The sequence below is a fragment of the Arvicola amphibius genome, chromosome 2, assembly GCF_903992535.2.
Source record: "Arvicola amphibius chromosome 2, mArvAmp1.2, whole genome shotgun sequence".
Taxonomy (NCBI): Eukaryota; Metazoa; Chordata; class Mammalia; order Rodentia; family Cricetidae; genus Arvicola; species Arvicola amphibius.
Window position 1 is genome coordinate 50,637,642 of NC_052048.2, and position 23,787 is coordinate 50,661,428.

A 23,787-nucleotide genomic window follows, 5' to 3' on the forward strand; every position below is an offset into this window, starting at 1 on the left:
TGGGTTTAAAAATGTCTGAATTTTGTACAATACCTGAAAGGAAAAGAATGTTTTTCAAGCTTTTCAAATGTAACCCAACAAAACCCACACTTGTGGCCAACAGTAGACATGAAGACTGCACTGAGCCATTCTCATATCAGGGAGATGCTGAGGACAGCCTGGGTATCTCTTGGAAGGAGACGCAGCTTAATCACACTTGAATTGAAAGTTTATGTGAGTGTGTATACATGTACACACATATGTTTACATGAATGATGGTTTCATTTGGATAAGTGTGTAGCATGATGTATATATAATCAATCACATGGGGGTCCGGGTTTTTGGCTTTGGGTTGTTTGTTTGTTTGTTTGTTTGTTTGTTTGTTTGAGACAGGGTTTCTCTTTGTTTCTTTGGCTACCCTAGAACTTGCTCTGTAAACCAGGCTGGCCTTGAATTCAGAGAGCTCCACCTGCCTCTGCATCACAAGTGCTGGGATTAAAGGCGCATGCCACTGCCGCCACCGAGAAGTAACATAACAACATTAAATATATCTAATATGAATATATATACATTATATATACTATATTTAATAAAAAAGTAAATATAGAAGTATAAGCCAGGGGCTGGGAATGTTGTTCAGTGGTAGAGCATTTGCCTAACCTGTGTGAGGTTCTGAGTTCAGTCTCAGCACTACACAAGGGGAGGGGGAAGAGCACAGACAAAATGGGAGCAATGGCTTCCATCTGTAACCCCACTGCCCAGCATGCTCAGGCTCAGGCCGTGAGGTTACAAGTCTGGGGTCAGCCTAGACTATACAGCAAGACCCTGTCTCAGAAACGAAATATCTGCACATGCTCACATCACAGGTGTACATAAAGGTGGTCTCCAGGATGTCCTCAAAGGGACAGGGTGGTGACATCTACAGATGGGATGGTTTGGAGTGTGTGTTTATTAAGGGAAGGGTAGAAATTACAACAGCTAATTCCCAGCACTGCAGTTTTCAATTAAAAAAATTACACATTGAAAACTGATATGTCAAACTGTCAACTGTACACCTTCACTGCTAACTATAGATGGCGACCCTATTAAAAGGGGGCAGAGAGTTCAAAAGTTGAGGCCTTTGCATTTGAACTTCAGTCCCGTCTTTTTCTCCTTGTGCTATGCAAGTATTGCATTTACCAGAGCACAGTCATGATGAAAGGAGTTTCCATTTGTAAAGTGTTACCAGGACTCAAGGCAACATGTGCTTTCTTCTGTGAGACCTGCATCTCCCCTCAGGATCTTGTGCCCTGTGTGAACTTGGCCGCCTACATGGGCTTTTGTTTTGTTACTGTTGGTCGTGTTCCCCCCAAACATTAAGTAGTCTTTGCTTTACATCTTTTCCTTACTTTAAATCCACGTGAACGCTCCCAGGCGTATCTAGCCTTTTGACAGTGTGGCACAGCGTTGTCGGCTCCAAAGTCCATATTCAAGGACTGTACCATCTAGTTATTTCTTTTTAAAGTCTTGTAATGTCTTAAGTAAGTGTGGTTTTGTGTTGGGCCCCTGTCATAGCTGTCCTTGGCCTCATGCAGCTTGCAGACTGCAGTTCGGTCACACCGCAAGTCTGTTGTACATCTGCTTCTTGGGGACCCACTAGTGAGCTCACTGGAACGTGACACATATGTATGACTAAGTGAGTCAGCATTTTACTGACAGATCTCCCCATGTTTTTGTCCCCACAGATGACAGAAGGCAGGCATTGCCAGGTTCACCTGCTGGATGACAGGAGACTGGAGCTGCTGGTCCAGGTAGGTATTGGATGCTCAGATAGATATTGGATGCTCAGGTAGGTATTGGATGCTCAGGGGTAGTCCCTTCCTGCCCTCTCTGGAACGTGGTGGCCTGTGTCGAGGCTGCTCACCTTGCTGTGCCTAGAACTCAAAGCTTTAGTGACTGAGGGAGAGAGGTAGCTCTGGGGTCAGCAAACTTGGTCTTCTCATAAGTTATCGTAGCTCATTGTTCCTGAAAGAATTCTGACAAGTCAAGCTGCTTTATATGTATGAGCAGAAGCTCTTTGCAAAGCCTGTGATGCTAGAATGAGTTTTATGTATTTTACTTGTTGGTGATTTTTCTTCTATTTGCCCAACCCCGGCCCAAAGATTTTTTTAAAGCAACAATAACAACAACAACAAAAACAAACAAACAGACAGACAAGAAAAGGCTGAATTCCTGTGGGTAGACTGTACCTATGGCTAGCCTTGATGCCTTGTCAAAACAAACTCAGCTCAACTTTCTCGTTGAGCCTTGTCCCTCACCCACTGCACCCACATTGCAATTAAAACAGACAGAAGAGGAAGGAGTTGGAGAGATGACTCAGCAGGTCAGAGTACCTCTTTGCTCTTATAGAAGATCCAGGTTCGATTCCCAGCACCCACATCCACATCCAAAACTCCAAATCTGACCTGTGCAGGCACCAAGCATGCACAAACATACATTTAGAAAGAACACCACACATAAAATAAAATGAGTAAGTCTTTAAAAAGAATTAGAGGATTAGAACCCGCACAGTAGTTTCACCAGCTTTTAGTCCAGCTTTCTGCCTGCTTCTTTCTCTCCTTCCTCCCTGACCCCTTCTTTTCTTTCCTGTCCTATCTCTCCCCTCTTGTTATCTTTCTCCTCCCTTTCTTCCTGACTTCTTTTCCTTACTACCCCCACCATTTCATCTCCTCTAACAGCAGCAGTCAGACTTCAGACTATCACTATGTACCCGTGACTGTTCATCTCAAGGATCAGAAGGGAACTATCCAGGCTGCTGCCTAGTGGTACCCCAGCTTCCCTGGTTCCTGCAAGACCAACATCAGTCATCAGTTGGACATCCTGACAAATTCCAAGCCATACTTCTTCCCACCAGGCCCGTAGTATATCCCCAAAGCTCACAGGCAGTCCCTTCTTAATCTGGGTTCTCAGAGCTTAGTGGTGGCAATGGCATGAAGAATGATATTTTAAAAACCACACAAGCAAGCAAAGGCTTCTTTTGATGGTTAGGGCAGGTGAGAGGTGACAGCAGCGGGAGAGAGGGGCAAGGAAATCGCTGCTAATCAGATTTGTGTTTTGACAGCCCAAGCTTTTATCAAGAGAGCTGCTGGACCTGGTGGCATCGCATTTCAACCTCAAAGAGAAGGAGTACTTTGGAATCACGTTTATAGATGACACGTAAGTGCTCTGGGTTTTCATGCCTTTGCCTTAGGCCTTGCTGATTCTCGCGGTTGGCGACAAGGGAGAAAGTATTTGTGTCCTGCTTAGCTGTAAGTGTCTCTGTATGGAAATTTTCCCCTACAAATGTCATAAAGGAAGAAGAAAAGGAATGTGGAGCCTTTAAAAGTCTTGCAAATATCACCAGGTGTGGCGGCAAATGCCTGTCATCTCAGCCCTCGAGAAGTGGAGGCCAGGTGAAGGATGAAGGTTCTAGGCTACCTGGTCTGCAAAATGAGCTCCAGGCCAGCCAGGGCTGTGAAGCAGGGTAGTAAAAAAACAAACAAACAAACAAACAAACAAGAAAACCTCAAAATGTGTTTAGAAATGTGCTAACGAGTTTGAGTCTTTGAATGTGTTATAATGCCCCCAATTCACTCATGTCGGTGATGGAAACACTAGGTTGTTCTTCATATGTACCGTGAAGCTAATTTAATGTTTTGGCATTAATGGTTAGAAAGTTTAAAGCCCAATTTGTAACTCGCCTTAAATATATATACAGTTGAATATGGAATTAAGTTTTACCACACCACAATCTAAGTCTCCTTTATGCTGCCCTGGATGTTGTCCGTCTGTTTTCCGTCTATTTCCATTCTTTATGTTGACATGTTGGAGTGTGTGTGTGTCCCTGTCTGTCTGTTTTATAGCAACCTAATTTGTCTATATTATAGATGGCCTGATATGTTATGAGAGGAATCCTTCCCTTTTCTGAAGATATTTTCCAAAGAGTTCTTTAAATACAAGAAAATATGTTCCAGACACAAAATATGCTGGCCAGGCACCACGTTCTTTCCGTGACTCTCACAATGGAAGTGGTTTTTCAGTTGTTCAGTGGAACCAGGAGGAAAGTAACCTCAAGAATGATTTAGTTCATTTTTAACACCTTGTACAGGCTAATGATTTCTCACCCAGGGCCTCCACGAAATCTAAACAAACCCCTCAGGCTGTAAAACCCAGATATTTGTTTAGAGATGTACAAAACCCCAAAAAAAACTTATAATAGACTCAGAATGCTTTCTGAAGATGATTCACCCAAAGCCCGTGTGGGGCAAGTGCTGTGGTCATCACCCTCATCCTCTGAATCACTGGTGGAGAGGTACTTGATTGTCTGCCCTCTGCTGGATAAAATAGGAAATGGATGGGTCCGTTTTCCACAATACTAGCCAGAAAGCCACAGCAGTTCACATGAATCAGTGATTAAGCAGTCACACACAGGTAGGTAAAATCTGAATGTAAAAAAAAAAAAAGTATATAAGACCTATGGGCATAAATACATCACAACTGAATGATATGCTATGAACTATAATTGCTATGAACACTATCATTTAGAAGGAGATCATATCAAGGTGAAGCTAAAAGCCTGGAGACTAGAATAATGCATTTATTTGTTTAGCAAATGTTCCCTGAGTGTCCACAAGCGACCAGATGGTTTTCTAGGTAGCAGGGATTTAGCTTTGAGGAATGCAGTTACAATTCCCTGCTTACAAGAGTTCATATTGTAGTGTTTGTGGTCTGGTTTAACAAGCAAAGAGATGATAAGAAGATACCAGAAACTCTAAGTTCCCTGAGATCATGTGAGAAGCCATATAAAGGAAAGCTGGGGAGGGGCAGTTTCAGACAGAGTGGGCCAGGACGGTGTCTGGAAGACAGAGTGCATCAAGCACCAGGAACCAGCTCTGCAAACAAAAGCCTGATTGTCCAAAGATGGAACTCAGTTTGACTTAAAAGCCAGTGTTTTGTTTTAATATGATGTTTGTTTGTCTGAGACAGGACCTCAGGTAGTCCAGGCTGGCCTTGAACTCCTGATCCTGCTACCTCTGCCTCTGGGATTGTAGATATATGCCATCATGCTTGACCTGGTTTAGTTTTTAAGAAAAGTAGGGAAAGCCATTGTGGCAGAGTGCAGAAAGCAGGAAGGAAAGAGGTCCAAGATTAGGGCTAAGAGTGAGGTGGGAGCTACCCAGAATCCTGTAGCTGTGTGATCAGACAGCAGTATTTGACATTGCTGACACTCATGTTTCCTATCTATAACCTGCGTATAACAATAGTCCTTTTATGGCAAATGCCCTATAAGGGGCCCAGAATAGAGTGCTGGCATTCTGTATTTCAGGCCTGTTAAGTAAGACACATAGAGTCCAGCACACAGGCATGCATGCAAGAGAGGCTTTTCAGGGCACTGGGGTGCTCTCACACAGTTCCACGGGGGGGGGAAAGGAGGTGGCATCCCAGGCAAGCATCACTTGAAACAAAGCCCAATGCTGTGCTCTTGCTCAGTGGGAAGACATCAGCCTGAGGGGGGATTAAGGGGTGAGCAAAGGACAAGACCATACATGGGTGAGCCCCATGGATCATGGAGATGGTAATGCACCTGCAGCCACTGAAGGACAGTCAGTGGTGGAGGAGCAAGCCTTAGAGCTACAGTGTCAGTACTGAGAAGAAGGGTCCAGACCATGTGACAGGCTGCTGGGGAAGCCCCAAGCACAGTGCTTTGTCCAGATGTTCTAACTTGCTTCTGAGAGAAAAGAGAAAGATCTGAGCATGGTGCTGCCTACCTGCGATCCCAGCCTGGAAGCTATACTGCAAACTCTGGCCAGCATAGGCCGTGTATAAAACTCCAGCAAGAAAGAAAGGGGCTGTGGAGAGGGCTCACTGGGTAAGACGGCTTGCTGAATTCTAAGCCCTAGGACCCGGGTGGAAAACTGGGTGTGCCCAATGCATCGGTAATGTGGCACCGTGTAAGGAAGAGGAGGACACATGGCTGAAACCTACTGGCTACTAGCCTAACTCCTGATGCAATAACAAACCATGCCACAGGGAGTATGACAGAGAGTGACAGAAGATGCCCAGCGCTCTCTTCTGGACTCCGCGTATCCACGTACTAGTACACCACACCCGTGTACATCACACACACCAAAAAGCAAGGCAGGACAGTATGAATGATTTCCTTGTGTGACTTGGACCACCATCTTCCTTGTCTACCCTGGGATTTGTGGGCTCCCTCCCAATATATTCTTGGGCCACAGAAGTCAAACCTTCCAGCCTTCCCAGGAACCTTGTGTGCCCCAACTCCCCTACAGGTAACAGATACCTCATGTCTGAATTACAGCCAGCTGGGGAAGGTGTCTCCTTGGCTCCATCTGTGTTTATTTTCAGGAGTATGAATTGGTCGTTTCTGGGAGAAGAAAGGTCTTGGATATTTCCACCTTTCAGCGGAAAGGGCCTGGAAACATGTTTGTTACGTCTAAGGGTGTCTCTTCGGAAAGTCTTGCTCACAAACCTGGTTCTTTGTTTGGTAAATATTTTTGGAAGATTTTTTTTCCCCCAGCACTCCCTTTCTGTCCACCCCCGTGAAACCACCAAGCGGATCCCTCCCAGGACACTGGCTGAGTTGCATTTTCCAGCTCCAGTGCCACATCAGCCTTGAGACTGTGGCAGGCTCAACCGAGGAAGGAAAGCGGGAAGGGACGGAGTCAATGACACTAGCTACCATCTTTACCCCAGCTCACGGAGCCAAAAGAGAGATGGGAAAACTGACCAGTAACAAAGGCAGCAATGCCGACCGAGTAAAGCAAATTCCTGACAGAGGGGGATAGAATTCCTGAGGCTGCCCTTACCGAGGCTCCCCAGCTCTGTGTGCAGGATGGTCAGCCACCCCTAGAGGGCAGTCTCAGCCCTCCTTCCCCACAAGGCGCCCTTTTGGCACCCTCCCTTCACCCATTCTGAAAAGCTTTGCCCATTGACCTTTGCTGAGGAAGAAATAACAAATAGGTTTTACAATACAAACAATAGCTTTGCATCCCTGTCCTTTCTGGTGGACCTGAGACGATGGGGCTTCCATGGCATAGAATCAGAACCAAAGAGAACACTTGGCTTATGGTTAAAAGTGCTTGTCTTTGGTGTTTTTGCTTTGTTTGGTTGTCGTTTGGTTGGTTGGTTAATTTTTTAAATTAATTATATCTCATCATTATTGAGGAAAATACTTAAAAATGGCAAAATAAAAACATTAAATGAACCATGTTGTATCCTAGTACTTAGACATAGGTAATTTTCTTTCTCAATTTTTAGAACTTTCATTCTGTTGATAAGACTATAAACAGAACTATAAAAAAAACCCCTAATTTTAAAATCCAATTTATATATTAGTGGTCCATGCCTATAATCTCAAGATTCAAAGTTGGCCTGGTCTGCTATATGGAACCCGGAAAGCCTTGAACCTGACATACCACAGATTTTAACCTTTCTTTATCCTTAACCTTTATCTTTAACCTTTAACCTTAAACCTGACATGACACATATTTTAACCTTTAACCTTAACCTTTAACTTTAATCTTTAACCTTAAACCTGACCATGCCACATATTTTAACCTTTATCTTTAGCAACTTTGAAGTTGAAGTGTCTTTAAATAGGTGTCACATTAAACATGACAAAATATAATGTAAGAGTCCTTTAACTTCAGCCTTCTGGTTTTTGTTTTTGTTTTTTTTCTTACACACAAAATCACGAATTCTAAGAAGTTCCCCAATGTTCCACCAAGGAAATCTTGGGGGGGGGGGCAGTTCCCAGCATCCTTATCTTGTAATTATGAAAACAGATGCACATAAAGTGAGCCCAATGTTATTATAGGAGGTAGGAAATCCCTTGATATCATGGACCCAATATTGAATGCCCTGGATTCAAACCGCAGCCCTGCCATTTTCCTTGCACATTTACTGTAAGACACAACGTTAAGAGATAAAGATTTCCGACTTGGTGGATGTGTGAGGGGCATAGTGTAGGGATCACTGAAATGGCTGTTCCATGATATGGTTAGGGGGACGGTTTTATTCACAGTGAAAACGAGAAAGAAAATATCCAGAGGCATCTGGAAGAGGCCAGAGCAGAGAGCAGTAGTAGCAGACTGGACATGGCCAGGGTTATCTAATAGAGAAGAGAGAGAGTGGGGGAGATGAAGGGGAGCGGACAAATCGCCTTGATTATAAATAAGGGCAGTGGCTGTGGGGAGGGAAAGGCCAGGAGGCTAGCATGGACTTTGAAATGTGTATCAAGGATTGGTGAGTAGGAACTGGGGGACATGAAGGTCAGCATGGGCTTGGATGTGCAACCACAGTTGCATCAATGAAGAGCCTTGTCCCTTCTGCTGGAAGCCAGGAGAATGACTACCTTGGGGGTGGGAGGAACTTTTTTCACGCATTCCCAAATAATGCTGGCTTTCTTCTGACCTGCCTGCCAGAAATCCTTCTATAGTCCAGCTTGAGCTCACTTCTAGACACATGGACTACCTGAGACCTAAGAGCTGATAGAAACTATTTGCGCACTGAAGAGTAGCTGTTATCATTTATACTGTTGCTGTTTGTACCCACTTTTCCTATCTGCTTTGTTTCTAATACCTAAAGGATATTATGCGTAGGTGTGTTTGGCCTGCATGTATGTATGTGTGCTGTATACATAGAGTGCCCATGGAGGACAGAAGGTGGCACTGGAATCCCCAGAACTGAAGCTACAGATGATTGGTTATGAGCCACCATGTGGGTGCTGGAAACTGAACCTCAGATCCTCCGCAGGAGCAGCCAGTGTGTTTCTCTGCCGGACCATCTCTACTGCCCTTTTCTATCTACTTATATTGAATGGCAGCTTGGAATCTCCTGAGTTTGTCTTTTAATTATTTATTCAAGGACAAAAATAGACTGGAAAATGTTTTCTAACTCGTAACAGATTTTGCTGGAATTCAACACCCCTTTCCCACCCCCCCCAGAAGTGGGTTCTGAAATTGGATTTAGTGTAAGAACATTTAAGCGGGCTCTAAGATGGATGGGCCAGTTGAGCAGCCTTGGAAATCACGTAAACAATCCACAGAGTGTGGAACCATAGAGGTCAAGGTCTTGAGAGAACTGTTTATACCTGCGAACTGGGGAGGCTCTGAGGTAAATAAGTACTTAAACATCTGTAAGTCATGTGTCCACAGAAATAACTCCAGAAAGGCCTGACCTGTGCATGCATTGAAAACTGCAATGTTGGACTTGACGGAAAATTTTCTTTTTCATAACTAAAACATATTGCATTTAACCTTTCATACACAGTTAAAGATTAATTTAATTTTGTTCAGTGTCTTAATCTCCCAAAGCACTATTCATTTCTTATTTGTTCTCTCAGTTTTTCTTTAAATATGTGCATGCTATATATATGGATTTCCATTGGTTAAAAAGATGGGCAAGCAAGGGATGGTAGAGCAAACCTGGGCTACAGCAAGGCTCTGTTTCCATAAACAAAAAGCACTATAGGTAATATATTATACTTACTGTTATTCACTTTATTAAAATTTTAAATTTATTTTACTGATTTTATCTGAAACAAGATCTCACTGAATATTCCCAGTTGGCCCAGACTTCTTGTATAGACCAAGCGAGTTTTGAACTCACAGAGATCCATTTGCCTCCATCCACCCCATGCCCAAGCGCTAGTATTGAAGGCATGCATCACCATGCCCAGGAAATCTTGCTGTTTTTAAGGTTTTTGTTTGTTTGTTTGTTTGGTTGGTTGGTTGGTTGGTTGGTTTTTAAAGACAGGGTTTTTCTATGTGGCCCTGGCAGTCCTGGAACTTGATTGGTAAACTAGACTGGCCTCGAACTCAGAGATCTGTCTGCCTCTGACTCTCAAGTGCTAATTTCAGATCTGTATCCAGGAAATTGTTCCAAGCAATTTTGTTTTTTTTAAAATAGTTATTTATTTATTATGTATACAGTTAGCCAGAGAGGGCACCAGACCTCATTACAGATGGTTGTGAACCACCATGTGGTTGCTGGGAATTGAACTCAGGACCTTTGGAAGAGCAGGCAATGCTCTTAACCACTGAGCCATCTCTCCAGCCCCCTCCAAGCAATTTTGTAAGCAGTCTCTCCAGCTTGTTTTATGACTGCATTGCATTTCTCTGCATACATTTAGATTGTTACTTTAACAATACCCTATAGATATTCATGTTATTTCCAGACTTTTAGCTATCAAGGTGAGTGTTTTCAATGTATAGGTTATTCTTCAAATGTGCAAGTTCTTCTTGGCAAGCTCTTCCCATTGCAAACACTAGCTCAGAAGTAGACAGGTTCAGTAGGTTTGAGAGAAATACTTGAGGTGCCCTCATGACCCGTGGTATCCTTGCCTGGCATGCAAGCACGGCTCTTTCCAGGCAGCTTTGCCAGCACTGTGTGTTGCTGAACTTACCATGCCATCCTTTGCTTTTGCTTCTTCTCACAGGGGTCAAGAGAACTGGCTGCAGCTGGACCACAGAGTTCTGGAGCATGATTTGCCTAAGAAGCCTGGCCCAGCTATTCTACACTTTGCTGTTAGGTACGTGTGGGCGCATCCAGCATTCACCTCCTTCTTTTGTTTTTACTTTTATTTTTCAACATTTCTAGTCATCGGAGATACTGAATAAAAAGAGAGTAGACCCCTTGAGAACATGACCACGAGAAAGAGATTGTCTACTGTCTCGGTTACCATAGATACAGTGTAGATTTGTTTTCTTTAAAGATAAAGGAAGGAAGCATCTTGCTTTATCCCCTCAAAGATTCTTAGATTAAATGTAAGGCTGGGTAACCTGAGAGATGTATTTTAATTCTTAATTCTGACAAAAACAATTTATTCAGTAAACTGTTAGGATTCTTCGACTCTGAAATCTGAAACATTTACTGCTATCCTTTATGTTGGAATAACGTGGACTAGAGGTGTGGAAACAATTGAGTTTGATACGATTCCATGTCTTAATTGACGTGGAAGATACAATGCAAACAAATCCCCAGAGAAAGAATTCTCCTAACACCTCAAAAACCAGAACTCTTTCACACAGAGACAGACAAGGGTAACTCTCACAGCCTTGCATGCTCTGTGAGCTCTGTCTGGGGAAGTCCCTGAACGAGGTCCTGAAACGGATGCATTTATCTGCATCAGGGATTTCTCAGAGGTGGCCCAGGAAAATACTTTAGCATTAACTACTACCAATCTAAGAGAAATGGAATGCCTGAAGACTGGCCTTCCTGCCCCTTCCATAGCTTAAGATACCAAACATTACCAGTGGAGCTCAAAGCTCCTTCTGTGGTAGCCGTAGCCCTGCCCCCGCCTGAAATCTAAGAAATAGCTTTACAACCAATTTGTACGGCTGGGAGATTTTATTTTCATAAAACTGGTTCAGATGCCTCAGCTGGGAAAGGCACCATCTGCCAAGTGTGACCGCCTGGGTTTGATACCTAGGACCTCCCTGGGAGACAAAGAAAACCTGCCCCAACAGTTGGCCCCTGACATCCACGTGCGTGCAGCCACACACAAAATAATAAGCGGAAAATCATTTTAAGCTAATTCAATTAGAAGAATAATCTAAAATTAAGTTTAATTTTAGTGAGGAAGATACATCTCATTTTATACTATGATGTTGGGAACCCCTTCCCTACCCCTTCTCTATCCCATCTTCTTCCTCTCCTCCTCCTTTCTTTTCCTCTCCTTCCCTTCTTTCCCTCCTTTTCTTCCTCCTTCCTATGATGTTGAGGCAAAGTAAGTTATAATGCCATTTTACAAATACTATTGTAATTCATGTGCGTCATGGACTTCAAAAGCACTAAAATACTGTATCTCACCCCTTTTAAAACTGTGGTTCTTATGCAAGCTAATGTAGATGGAATGGCGGGCTGTGTCCCGCCACCCGGCTAGCTTTACCCAAAATAATTACATGGAAACTGTATTCTTTTAACACTGCCTGACCCATTTGTTTCAGCCTCTTGTTATCTAATTCTCACATCTTGTTTTAAGCCATATTTAGTAATATGTGTAGCACCACGAGGGGTGGCTTACCAGAAGAGATCTTAACCTGCGTCCATCTCAGAGAGGAGAAGCATGACGATTGCATATGGCGACTGCCTGAAGCGTCTCCCCAACTCTGCTTCCTTTCTCCCACAATTCTGTTCTGTCTACTCCGCCTACCTAATTTTCTGTCTCTTAAAGGGCCAAGGCAGTTTCTTTATTAATAATGAAAGTAACACATAGACACTCCTCCATCAAGCTAACTACTGAGAGTTGCTGAGTCTTTGCTTGCCTGTGCTGTGTTCATAGCCCTGGGGTTGAAGAGGGCAGCCTTGTTCTTGTTGGTGTTCATTTTCTCAAGTTTTGATTCTGGGGGCTGGAAATGGCTCTTCCAGAGGACCTGAGTTTGATTCCCAGCACCCACATGATGGCTTCAAACCACCCATAACTCCAGTCCCAGAGGATTTGACACCCTCTTCTAGCTTCCATGACACATGTGCAGGCTAAACACATAAAATTAAATTTTTGATTCTGAGCTCTGCATGGCATTTTTTTCCCCTTATCTCTGTTTGTTGTTGGTTGGTTTTTAATGGTGCTGGGGATTAAATCCAGGGTCTTGTCCATACTAAGTCTATGTTCCACCACTGAGCTGCACTCCCAACCCCTAAGAACTTTTTATTAATGCCCAAGAAGGAGGGCGCATAGAGATGACTTGTTTGAGTATAAGTCATAGCTGGAGAAGCGCCCAAGGATCCTAAAGAAAACCTGGAGTTTACTGAAACACCGTGATGTGAGGCCTGTGTGCCCCGGACAGGGGAAAGGAGGAACAGCCGGAAGCAAGGAGAAAGCTGCCTGTTGGCACTGAGCAGGAGTCAGAATGCAAAGGGAAAGTGGCTCCATGCCAATGAGGTGCCTGTCTGTGACGAAGTTATCACTGTGGACAGTTCAAACTCAGATAAAGAGAAGTTCCTCTCCACCAGCTTTAGCCTCTGCCTCTCCTTTCAGTTTCCCACCCCAGAGCAAACCTGGCTGGGTTGTTTCCTGGCTTGTGGTTTGTATCTTACTAAGGAGAAAGAAAGTTGTTTCTTTGCTCTTGCATCCAGCAGCTGTCCAGCCCCCGGTAAGCACATGGGCTGCTCCTGACTATGCTAAAATCTGGGCACCCTCAACATTCCTCTGCATTAATCCTTGTGTGCACAGGCCGTGTTTCTGCTGCGTCCCAGCTCAGCAAAGTCATTGTGTCTTCGGACAATCTTAACAAGTGTCATTTATTTAGTGGCCACATTTGTGTGCCTGTTTTTGACAGCTGCTGTGGTCAAGCGTGTGTCTGGAAATTCCACAGCACAAACCCTGCCTTCCCTTCCTGGCTGTTGTCCTTCACAAGGCCACACTATCTTTTCCAGCAGGTTCCTGGGATTCCACAGCAGTTGCTGACTTGTTCCTGGGGCTTCAGCCCCTACTTACCGCGTTATCTCAACTGTCCTGTAACCACTTGGTGTTAACTTTCTCCTCTCTGCTAGCGTGTTTGAAACCCTTATCAAGGTTTTAATGATTCATGTAATTCATCCTCCCAACAAGACAGTGATATCATCATAGCCTTTATTATTCCAATTAAGCAGCTGTTGTTACTCTGGCTAAAGAAATGGTAAGGCAGGATAGAACTCTCTGGATCCTGAATGGACTTCACTGAGGTCACCGGTTGGAGGATCCAGTGCAGGGACAGCTAGAGAATGACTTTTGTCACACACGCTTGTTTGTCTGAAGGTCTCACACCTCCAATGAAAGAATACAGAACTGTTGGTGACATTTCTATCTGAGGAAAGAGCCCTGAAAGGTTACCTGAGTTGACTAGAGAATGCAACCAGGGAATTCCAACCAAAATTAAAAAATAAAAATTTATAAAAAAGTCTAGGTATGATGATACTCATTTGTAATGCTAACTTACAAATGAGGCCTAAACAGGTGGATCCCTGGGGCTTGCTGGCCAGCCAGCCTGCTTAGGGAGCTCTAGGTAGTGAGAAACTGTCTGGGTGCCGGTGGAGATGGGAAATATTATATACACACGCACACACACACACACACACACACACACACACACGCACACGCACACACACACACACAATGTGGACAACCCCCTAAGGAACAACACCTGAGTGTGACCTCTGGCTTCCACGTGCACACACACACACACACACACGCACACGCACACACACACAATGTGGACAACCCCCTAAGGAACAACACCTGAGTGTGACCTCTGGCTTCCACGTGCACACACACACACACACACACACACTGACAGTCACACAAATGTAACCAAAGGTATTACGTGGCTGATTTGATCTTTGGACACTGTAAAAGTATCTGAAAGTCCAGAGGTCTTTAATGCATGGATAGCAGGTAATGTGCTGGGCTACAGGTATAGGGATATCCTCATGCATAGACAGCAGATGATGTATGGAGGAAAAACACAGCACAGGACCCCTCCTGCATGGGCATCAGTGACATACTGGGGTACAGAACACGGGGCCCTTCATGCGTAGACATCGGGTGATGCTCTAGTGTACAGAGTACAAGGGCCCTTCATACATGGCCATCTAGATGATGAATTAGCACATAGTCAGAAAAGCTCTCTTCCAGTGTCCCTGAATTGCCAGGATGTTATTCTTAATGCAAACAATTGGAAATACCCAAATGCTGACACTAGAGATAGGGTAAGCGAGTCTGGCGTTCACAGCCAGCTGTAAGAAGGGGATATGAGCATATGCTGTGTTTCGTTTCCTCTGAAGGGAGGGCTGGGGACCAGTATCATCATTTTTGGAAAAATTGTCAAGCTATGCACTCGCTCTCCCCTTTAGAACCAAAGCCTCCACCTCACCCTCAGTCCCAGCCCCGGTTCTGCTGGTGTGCTCTGGACAGGGTTTTGTGGCTGAGCCCCTCTCTCCTTGTCCCCCCGTGAATCACAACTTCATTAAGTCACTGTTCTCAGGATTGTCCTCATCTGCCTTGTCTCCTGGGTGCCTACATGATAAGGCAGGTTGTGTCTGAACAAATAAGAATCAGCATGTATTTATGATGGATGTTATAGATCCTCGAGAGGAGCTCAGGATTCCTCTGTTACATTGGTACGTTTTAGAAATATTCCAGGGGCAGGAAACCATGAGAAAGGAGCTACACTGAACCTCAAATAAACATTTTTCCTTTCCTTTTTTCTTCATTATTTATTGCTTCTGCTCAGGACAGACAGCCATGCATGAGGAAGCAGCTCTGTCACCCTCAGCTGAAGGTGGACAGCCATTCCTAAGTTAATTGCTGTGCCCATTCATCTGGTAGTTACCAGGTTTCTACCCTGGGTCATGTCTTGTGCTGGTGCTGGCGTTGCCATGATAAGTGGTAGTGACAATATCCTGCTCTCCCAGCCACTGGGAGGACATTGGCACTAAAAAAAGTGAATGTGTAGGGTCTCTTCTGGAAGAGATTCTGGAAAAAGAAAATGCTTTCAGGATGGAGAACAGGAAGTGTTAGTGCAGCCAGGCTGCTGGGTGGGTGAGAGTGGTCCAAGACATCCTACCGTGGAAGCTGTTATCAGCAAAGAAGAGGAGATGAGGTGAGGAAGTATCAGATCTCGGGGGGAGGTTCATGCCAGGCCAGGAGAATAGTTAGTAAGCAGGCTGGGCAGTGGGAGCATGCCTGGCAGGGAGCTGTGTGTCTGGAGAGAACCCAAAGAACAGAGTGGCCTCGACGGCAGCTCGGCGTTCAGGGCAAAGCATTGGTCGTGGGGGGGGGGGGGGGAGGGCTTAAGAGAGTGATTGTACCACAGTCTCTACAGCAGACTCGCCAGGTCTCCAGTACTGAGTGGAATAGGGTGCGAGCGGGGCGGGGGTGCTGGGAGAAACCAAGGTAGGAAGGAATCACAAAGATCCAGGAAAGAATTGAGAGATGGGAGGAGACTATGCTGTATCCCACATTCCAGTAACTTGGGGATGACGAACGCGACCTTTGGCAAGGACTTGTGAGAATGCAAGAGAAAGTGGAAGATGTAAACTGACTTTACAAAACCATCTGCAAATATAAAAAATAGTGTCTTTTTTCAATTTTAGGGTTTATACAGAAAAAAAGAAAGAAAAGAAAAGAAAGAGGAAAAGAAGTTTCCTCTTTCCTGTAATATAACAAGCCCTGTAGTAGGGCACGGGCTAAACACTGAGCATGAGTTGTCCCGTTCACTCCTGAGCTGAGCCTGGCAGTCCTACCAATGGGAATGTAAATGAATCTCTACCTTATATCCTGATGCAGAAGCAGCTCTGACACAGGATGCTTCCCCAAGAGGGAAGAGTCAGAGAAGCACACAGTGTTTGTTTATGATTTCAGCATTTAGTATTTGCACGCCCATTTACAAAGCCTTCAAGATATACGTTAAATGTTTGTATAAGGACCATAAAGACTGCCAAGCCTGACTTCAATCCCAAGGGTCCATGTGGTCGAAGGAGACCATGGGCACTCACAAATTATCCTCTGACATGTGTGTGCACACACACTAAATAAATAGGTTTTTAAAATTTGGAAATAAAATTCAAAAAGTTATGCTTATGACCCGTTTGTGAATGGGCGGCTATAATTTATGAAGGCGAGCCATCTCCATGTGAGTGAAAACTCCCTCAGACTTCTGGGGATTTCTCCTCCCAGACTGGGGGTTGCAATCTCACAGCTGTGAATTACTTTTGGCAAACATATGCCTTTTTGGTAATAGAGCCCAGATGTGAGCATGTGAAAAGCTGATAGTGAGTGAGCTATCACAAGCTTGATTTAAACAGAAGTGCAGGGCTTGGCCTGACCTCACTGGGAAGGCTCCCAACCCCTCAGGGGAGGGCAGCGGGGCTGGCGCAGGTTGGTACCACCCTGATCCACCCGCTGGGACCTCAGTAACTTTCCCAAGCCTTAGCCCCTGAATAGCTCTTAGGTTCTCCATTCCGTGTGTGTGTGTGTGTGTGTGTGTGTGTGTTTCTCCTTTCTTTTCCTCCTCATAGTTGCTTTGTCCCAGACTATGCAAGTCCTCCCTGTGGCACCCCAAAACATTGTTGGGGACACTCAGGACTGAGCACTCTTCAGCTTGAAAGATGAGGGGAAAATGTTACCTTTTTTTCTGAATGGCTGGGAGCAGCAGCCTTTGAAAGCCTCCTGAACACTGCCTGCTTTGCCATCCCATCCTCTGGCCTGCCTTCAGAAGTTAGGCTCTGCAATGAGATGGATCAGCTATGGCTGTTTATGTCCTCCAATATCAGCACTCGGGAGGTCAAAGAAAGAGAATCCTGAGTCCAAGGCCAGCCTAGGCTGCACAGCAAGATCTTGTCTCCAAATATTGAAGAACAAGGAATGAGTTTTACTTTAGGGAGCATCATGACCACAGCAGTGGTGGCCGACAACTGTCTGAACTCCAGCTCCGGGGCAGCTGGCAACCCTACACAGCCATACATTCAGGCACAGCACCAATGCGCATGAAATAAAAATAAGCAAATCATTCAAGAAGAGAAGGGAGTTTCAGATGTTAGCAGGGGTTAAATTTCAGAGTGGAATGACGTTGGTGATGAATCGTTGACATCTCTTTAAATTCTCCCTGCAATGGACAGCAGTAAATTACTGAGCAAACCTTGTTTTTTTTTTTTTTTTTAATTCAAATGCAAAGAGTAATAAAAAGAAACTCTACCATGGCTGTGACAGGGTCCCGTGAATTATCTCACAGCCATTGAGGAGGTGGGTGACAGTAACAGAGCAATAGGAAAAACACCTTTTAAAAAGGAATGTGATTTAAAAGTCCAGAGAAGTACCAGACTCCTCCCTCCTGGCTCAGCAGAGGGTGGGCAGGGATGTGAGTCTTTCTTTGGCCCTGAGGTCAATCCCTTCTGGATTTGGAGCATCTCAGAACCTGGGAGTAACTGTGAGTCATTTACTGTCTACCATGACCCTGTCAGTGGCCAGACCAATTCTGAACCTCCAGGTGGTGTGTGTTGGTTTCCATTTGTGAAGTTACACCATCCTAATTCAAGTTCAAGAAAGACACCGAGTCTCAACTCATTCCCAGTCTCAAGTTTCTTACAGATTTACTTTTCTGCTTCTTGATCAAATAAGCAGGCTGTTTCTGCCTACTGCAGCCAGCTTTTAAAAAACAGGCCAGAGATAAATACCTGCTCTCTCTCTCTCTCTCTCTCTCTCTCTCTCTCTCTCTCTCTCTCTCTTTCTCTCTCTCTCTCTCTCTGTGTGTGTGTGTGTGTGTGTGTGTGTGTGTGTTTGTTTCAGGCCAATGAAGAAAGAAACCTTAGGATGCCATAAAATAAAATAACTAGTATTGTGAAGGGTAGAAGAAACCATAAAATAAAAAGTTAAAATGTTAGGGCCAGTGACATGGCTGAGCAAGCAAAGGTACTTGCCCTAAAAGATTGATGACCTTAGTTTAACCTCCAGAACTTATGTAAAAGTGGGAGAACCAAGTCTACAAAATTTCTCACCAACCATGACATGCACACTGTAGTGGCCTGAACACCACACATACACACACACACACACACACACACACACACACACACACACTGGAATAGCAAAGATAATAAACTTTTCAAGTTAAATGTGTGCCCCTTTGTGTAGGGTTTCTCAAGCGCTGGTATTTGGGGCCAGATTGTCTTTGGCTGGCTGTAAAGTGCTGAGAGGCATTCCTGGCCTCACCCACTGCTGCCAACCCCGCCAAACCCCAAGCTCTGATAACCAAAACTCCCCATCCACATCTCTCAGTCCCCCACCATGGACAGCAGGCTTTCCCACACTCCTTGCTCCTGTTCCAGCTTTTTTACTTCTCAGCCTTGTAGCTCTTGGTAGAAACAAAACACGTCCTGCTAATCTAGCATGAGGGTCTGTTGAATCATCACATGTTAACAGTGAGGGAGGCTTGCAACGCATGTTAGCTGTTTGTAAGTTTTAAACTACAGACTCTACCTCCATGTGCTGAGTAGGTAAAACAGTCATTAGGTGATATACAGCCTTTCACTGTGGAAGATTTCAGGCTGTCTGGCTTGGGTCTGACCCAGTCCTCTCTGCTTGGGGTGGAGGGCCTTAGCATTTGTCTTAATTAGTCACCAAACCCAGCTGGCCTCTCCCCGTCAGACATGCCTCCCCTGCTTCACTTCCCAGACAGATCCTTGCAAAACCTTAGCCTCTGCTTGCCCTCTGGAGGTTGAGAGTACCCTGCTTTGAAGACACAAGCACTTAATAAACAGTCCCCGGGGATGCTCACTCCTGTCCCCTCTCAGGTCACAGCAAGGTCCTTACACTCCTCACATAAGCCCTTCTAGAGAATTTGGAAAACTCAGTCTCCTTTGAGAAGGAGAACAAGAGGGCAGGCTCCTACAGGTTCAGCTGATGTCCTGTCTGGCTCCCCTCGCCCGTCTGGAAATGCAGGAAGGAGGAAGAGGAAGAGTGTAGTTTTGGCCCTAAGCACATAGGAGAAGCAGAGAAAGCTTCTCTTGTGAATTTTCCAAGACTTCTGCCCTCACAGAGATGAAAGGGGCACACTGGACTCCCATCTGTACTGGGGCTGTGCAGCAATTGAGATAAAGAGATGTACCTGGAGACCGAGATATGTATTTACATTTCAGCCCAGTCTCAGCTTGCATGGTGAAGGTGCCCTGACCACACTGAAGGGTGGTTACCATCAGTAAACAGGGATCGATTGCCCTCTTCAGAATGTAGATCAGGAGCTGATGAGATGCTTCTGAGGCATGTGCCCACATTGAATTCTGTCCCTCTGTCTGTCTCTCTCTGTGTCTGTCTGTCTCTCTCTTTGGTGTGTGTGTCTGTCTGTCTGTCTTTCTCTCTCCCTCTCTCTCTGGTGTGTGTGGGTGTGTGTCTCTGTCTGTCTCTCTCTTTCTCTAGTGTGTCTCTGTCTGTCTGTCTCTCTCTGGTGTGTGTGTGTGTAGCAGGGTTATCTCCTGTCTCCCTCTCTCTGGTGTGTGTTCATATATGTAGGAGCCTCTGGGTAGGCGGATACACCTGCAAGTGCTTGGTAATGGAGGCTGGAAGACAGCAAGCACTCTGCTGGGTGGGCTATCTCCCCAGCCAGAAGGAAGTTCTTAAAGTTATCCACAGCAGCCTAGAGAAACTCGAGCGAGGCGTGCTGGTCTGGCTCCACCTCTTGCCCGTCACCTACTTGGTATTGTTCAGAATACAAAGTGATTGAGTAATTCTTGCCCACTTTACCCCTTTAGAAGATTGCCACTCAAGCACAGCCAAGGCCTTAGTAAAGCGAGAGAATATACTCACGTGAGGCGAGCGTAAGTCATGACTGGCCAGGCAGCCATTGTTTGGCATATTTTCCCATCCTGTTTCACATGGAGACCAGCATTAAGATGGTAAGCAGGCACCAATTTAGAGTCAGCCTAGGCCGCATGAGAAGGTCAGGGGCATGAACCCCTGCCCTGCAATTCTATGCCATATAGCATATACCGCCAACTGTGCTTGGCCCATGTCAGATGTTATGGAGGTCTAAAAGGGCAGACAGACACTGAGAGCCACACTGAGGTCCTGAACTCTGGAGACAGACCTTGAGATATAGACAAAAATACATCCGACCCCACAGCATTGCTTTGACCACTATCGATAGATACCGTGATGTAAAAATGGTGGCTGCCTAAATAAACATCACTAACTATCCAAAGGAGAGCCCATCCAAACAACTCCAGTGTGTGTGTGTGTGTGTGTGTGTGTGTGTGTGTGTACGTATGTGCATTTGGCGGTCAGAAGTCGATCACAGAAGTTGTTCTTCAAGTGATGTCCATCTCAGTTTTTGAGACACGGTGTCAAAGATCTGGATCTTGCTGCGTAGGTAAGGCTGTCTGGCTAGCAAGGCCCAGGAATCCTCCTGTCTGATATGAGTGCCACCACACCTGGCTTTTTTTTTTATGAGGATACCAGGGCTTGAACTCAGGTCCTCCTGCCTGCAGGGCAAGCACTTTAAATACTGAGCCATCTTTCCACTTGTCCTTTTCCATATGCCATCTTGCTATCTGACTGGCAGGAAGTCTTCCTCTGACTACCAGCTGTCTTCCCATGGCGTTGAGATGTCACGTTCTAGAATCCATTATGAGGGATTATATAAACCATGAGGAAGTGGGGACATGTTGGGGGAGGGGCAGCAAAAGTAAGAACTGGAACTTCCCCCAAGCAAATGTTCTTCCCAAGAAATTATCTTATGTCATGCTTGTGGTTTGTCTCCAGAGAGACACCTCTTCCAAGAGCCTGGGTTGTTTCTAAAGCTGAACATTTAGCCTGCCCATCAGATTCACAGAATCCTGGGGAAATTGCTCATAACTAAACCCACAGAAAAGAAACACTATATTTTATGGAAAGGGTTGAATCAATAGGTGTATGTTCATTGGTCTAATGAGTAATGAGACCAATTAGACGGTCCCTGAAGACCGTCTGTACTTTTCATATACCCTTTAGACCTGAAGTTGTCACAGGGATCCCTTTGACAGAATGGCGGATTCAGAGAGCCAGTAACTGGATGCCGGGCCAAAGTACTAACCAGGGAAGAATGTTAGAGACTAGTGAGAAATCGGATAGGGACTTGTTCTCTGGAAGTAGGATTCAGTCAGGGGCTCGGGGCATCAGAGATGAGTCCCGTATCTGGGATGAAGGGATCTGTTTACAGCTGGAGGAACTACAGATCGATTTGGTGCCGGGCCACCGGCAAGGTGGGTCCTTCATTTCTCAAAGCCTGGCACCAGAACTGCTCAGGTTGATATTATGTCTTCTGCCTGGCATGGTCTTCCTGCCACTGTCACCTGCTGACCTCATACATTCTTTAAGACTCAGCTCAAATGTCCCCTCTCCTGTGGCGCGTAGGAGATGGATTTCATGTTGGCAGCACGCTCCCTCTTATTTATCCGCGGACTTAATTGTGTCCCTCCTGTCAGCCCTTATGACACCGCGTTCACAGTGGCTTTCATTGAGAAGGTTGCTATAGGAAAGAATGACATCACATTTGTTTGGCACTAAGACGTCTATTCAACTTGGTTTATCATGGCTCCACCGCTTCCTAGCTCTGGCCGAGAGATGAGAGCATTGCATCTCTGTTTCTCAGCCTTCTCCTTTGCAGGATGGGTTCAGAATCTGCTTCCTTCTGAATCTAGTTTTACTGATGAGGGGGAAGAAATGACGTCTGTAGAAGAACACTGTATATGGCTGCTAGAGCTTAATTAGATTCTTTGGCAGCCAACAAACAACTTCCAATTGCAGCTAACATAGAAAGAAAAATCATTGTAGGAAAATGACCCTAACGAAGCCTCAGAGGAGACAGGGTTTTGGTGGGGCTCTGGAGAGCAGGAACCAGAGGACAGTGGTATGCATTAGGATGCTGCCAACAGGACAAGTAAGATCCAGGTGCCTTTATCTGTAGGTCATTCTACCAGTGTTAAATTCCACCATAAAGAATTGGCCTGGTCTAGCCTGGGTCACATGCCTATACGCTGCACTCCCCTGTCCTCCAAGGGTAGTTAGTCCCTTGCTCAGTCTCACCCATTCATATCCAGCCAGCAGCCTTCTGGCTTTGCATATGTGATTCCCACTGCCAATCAATGAGGTGTTATTGACTCAGACACAGCACTTAATGAGAAAGTGGTGGAGGCAGAGGGAAAATCTGAATGAGAATTGGATTTTAAAGAGACTGAAGGAATTACTATGAACTTGTTAGTGTGAAAATTCCATTGCACTTGTGATCTTAGGACAATGCTATTCTCTGAGAGGTGCTCCCTGAAACAATCCAGAGTGTCCATATCCCTGGATAATAATAATGAGCACGCTGTGTTGTGGCCATGCATGCTGCCTTTCCTTTATGATATCTGATCTTTGAAGGAAAGTCTGTTCATCTTCAGTGTCCTTCTATGAGAATGGTGTGATACAGTTAAACAGTCTTTGAGTAAAATGGATTATCACTCAGTCATCGATTCTATAAATAGATCTGAACATTCATATTTGGCGTTTGCTTTCTCTAATTCTCTTCAGCCTAAAAATGGAGATAAACCAATATGGAGGATTCTTGCACAGTGACCGGCTCATAGAGAGCTCTAGATAAATGGTTATTATTGTCATTACCAATACTGTCATTATTGTCCCTAATTCCCCCTTCATCTTTCTCAGTGTCTGGTGCCAGTCAGGTATTCAATGTTTGATAAATGAATAATTTCTAGTTATATGTTATATGTACACCCACGATTAGTTTGATTGACTGAGGGTCTGTTGACAATGCATGAGCTGTGTTCATTGCTGTACTCTCAACAATTTGAAAAAATAATTTTTTGGACAGCAGATATCTATTGAATACAGAATGGGGGCTTAAAGAGAGAATAGAAGTATAGAATCTTCGGGTGAAAAACAGACTTAGGGCTCTATTGGTGTGACTTGGGGACTCTGAGCTAGGAGATCCCTGCCCTGGGAGAGCTTCTCCTTTCTCGACAGCTCCAACATTATACATTAGTCTATCACCTGCTAACTGTTGCCCACAGGTGCTGACTTTGCTCTTTTGAAGACATAGAGAAAACATGTGTCCATACACGTTAATGCACTAATGATCGCATGTCTTGTTTCTCTTCGTGTGTATTAACATCACGGAGATAGCCACCATTACTGAGGGCTTAGCTTTCAGTACACATGCTGACTCAGTGCCTTGGAGAGATGGCCAGAAAGAGGAACTGGTTAATAATAGCGTTCTCAGCAGAGTCTAAGGATCCCGAGTCAGACCTAGCCTGTTC

General features: G+C 45.0%; 1 protein-coding gene across 4 annotated transcripts in view; it reads left to right on the plus strand.

Moving 5' to 3' along the window:
• Nucleotides 1-23,787, plus strand: part of Frmd4b (FERM domain containing 4B) — a 232,549-nt gene that overhangs the window by 104,933 nt on the left and 103,829 nt on the right. For all 4 annotated transcript variants that reach the window (XM_038318422.1, XM_038318423.1, XM_038318420.1 and 1 more), the window contains exons 2-4: nt 1,704-1,769; nt 3,080-3,174; nt 10,460-10,552. In XM_038318422.1, the coding sequence (XP_038174350.1) occupies nt 1,704-1,769; nt 3,080-3,174; nt 10,460-10,552 (254 nt within the window). The remainder of the gene's footprint in view (nt 1-1,703; nt 1,770-3,079; nt 3,175-10,459; nt 10,553-23,787) is intronic.